The sequence below is a fragment of the Penaeus monodon genome, chromosome 23 (genome assembly GCF_015228065.2).
Source record: "Penaeus monodon isolate SGIC_2016 chromosome 23, NSTDA_Pmon_1, whole genome shotgun sequence".
NCBI classification, from domain to species: Eukaryota; Metazoa; Arthropoda; class Malacostraca; order Decapoda; family Penaeidae; genus Penaeus; species Penaeus monodon.
The window spans coordinates 14833965-14834512 of record NC_051408.1 but is presented as its reverse complement, the minus strand read 5'-3'; the positions used below and the strand labels follow the sequence as shown (position 1 = coordinate 14834512).

General features: G+C 45.1%; 1 protein-coding gene across 1 annotated transcript in view; it reads right to left on the bottom strand.

Annotated features, from left to right (window-relative positions):
• Positions 1-548, bottom strand: part of LOC119588141 — a 12616-nt gene that overhangs the window by 2528 nt on the left and 9540 nt on the right. Inside the window, exon 3 of the mRNA XM_037936847.1 lies at positions 268-445. Coding sequence (XP_037792775.1) covers positions 268-445 — 178 coding nt within the window. The remainder of the gene's footprint in view (positions 1-267; positions 446-548) is intronic.

Below are 548 nucleotides of genomic sequence, written 5' to 3'. Positions count from 1 at the left end.
AGGTAAAACAATTATTATACCTTGAAGTAAGTCGTATTAAATCAATCAATTTGTAAGCATTTTGCTGCAGATGAACCATAGGTTTTTATACACTATTACAAGAACTATGTAATAAAATCTAACTTACAATCCAATCACAAGTACACACCAACGGAAGCAACCAAGCCAAACATACACACGCTCATCAAAGGATAACGAAACAAATGACTGAATGGACACTTGCCACAGAGGAATCCCCCGTCACAAGCATTTTTCACCTGGACTCACCTATTCAATAAGCTCCTATGACCACCTCCATGGCCACTATCAGCATGGGCTGGGTCTTCTACGGGAGGTACGGTGAAGAGGGTGTAAAGAGGCTTGAACAGGTTTAGCAGGACGTAGAAGCAGGCCAGTAGTAGTCCTCCTCCGCTGAAGAACTGTGACACCACGACGTGCATGCCGGCTGGTGGGAGAGGAGTTTGGGATTCGTGGGGGATTGTGTGTAAGGGTGTGTCCGGCTTTCATTGCCTTGGTCAGTTTTCTGTTTTCTGTTTGTGTGGGGGTTC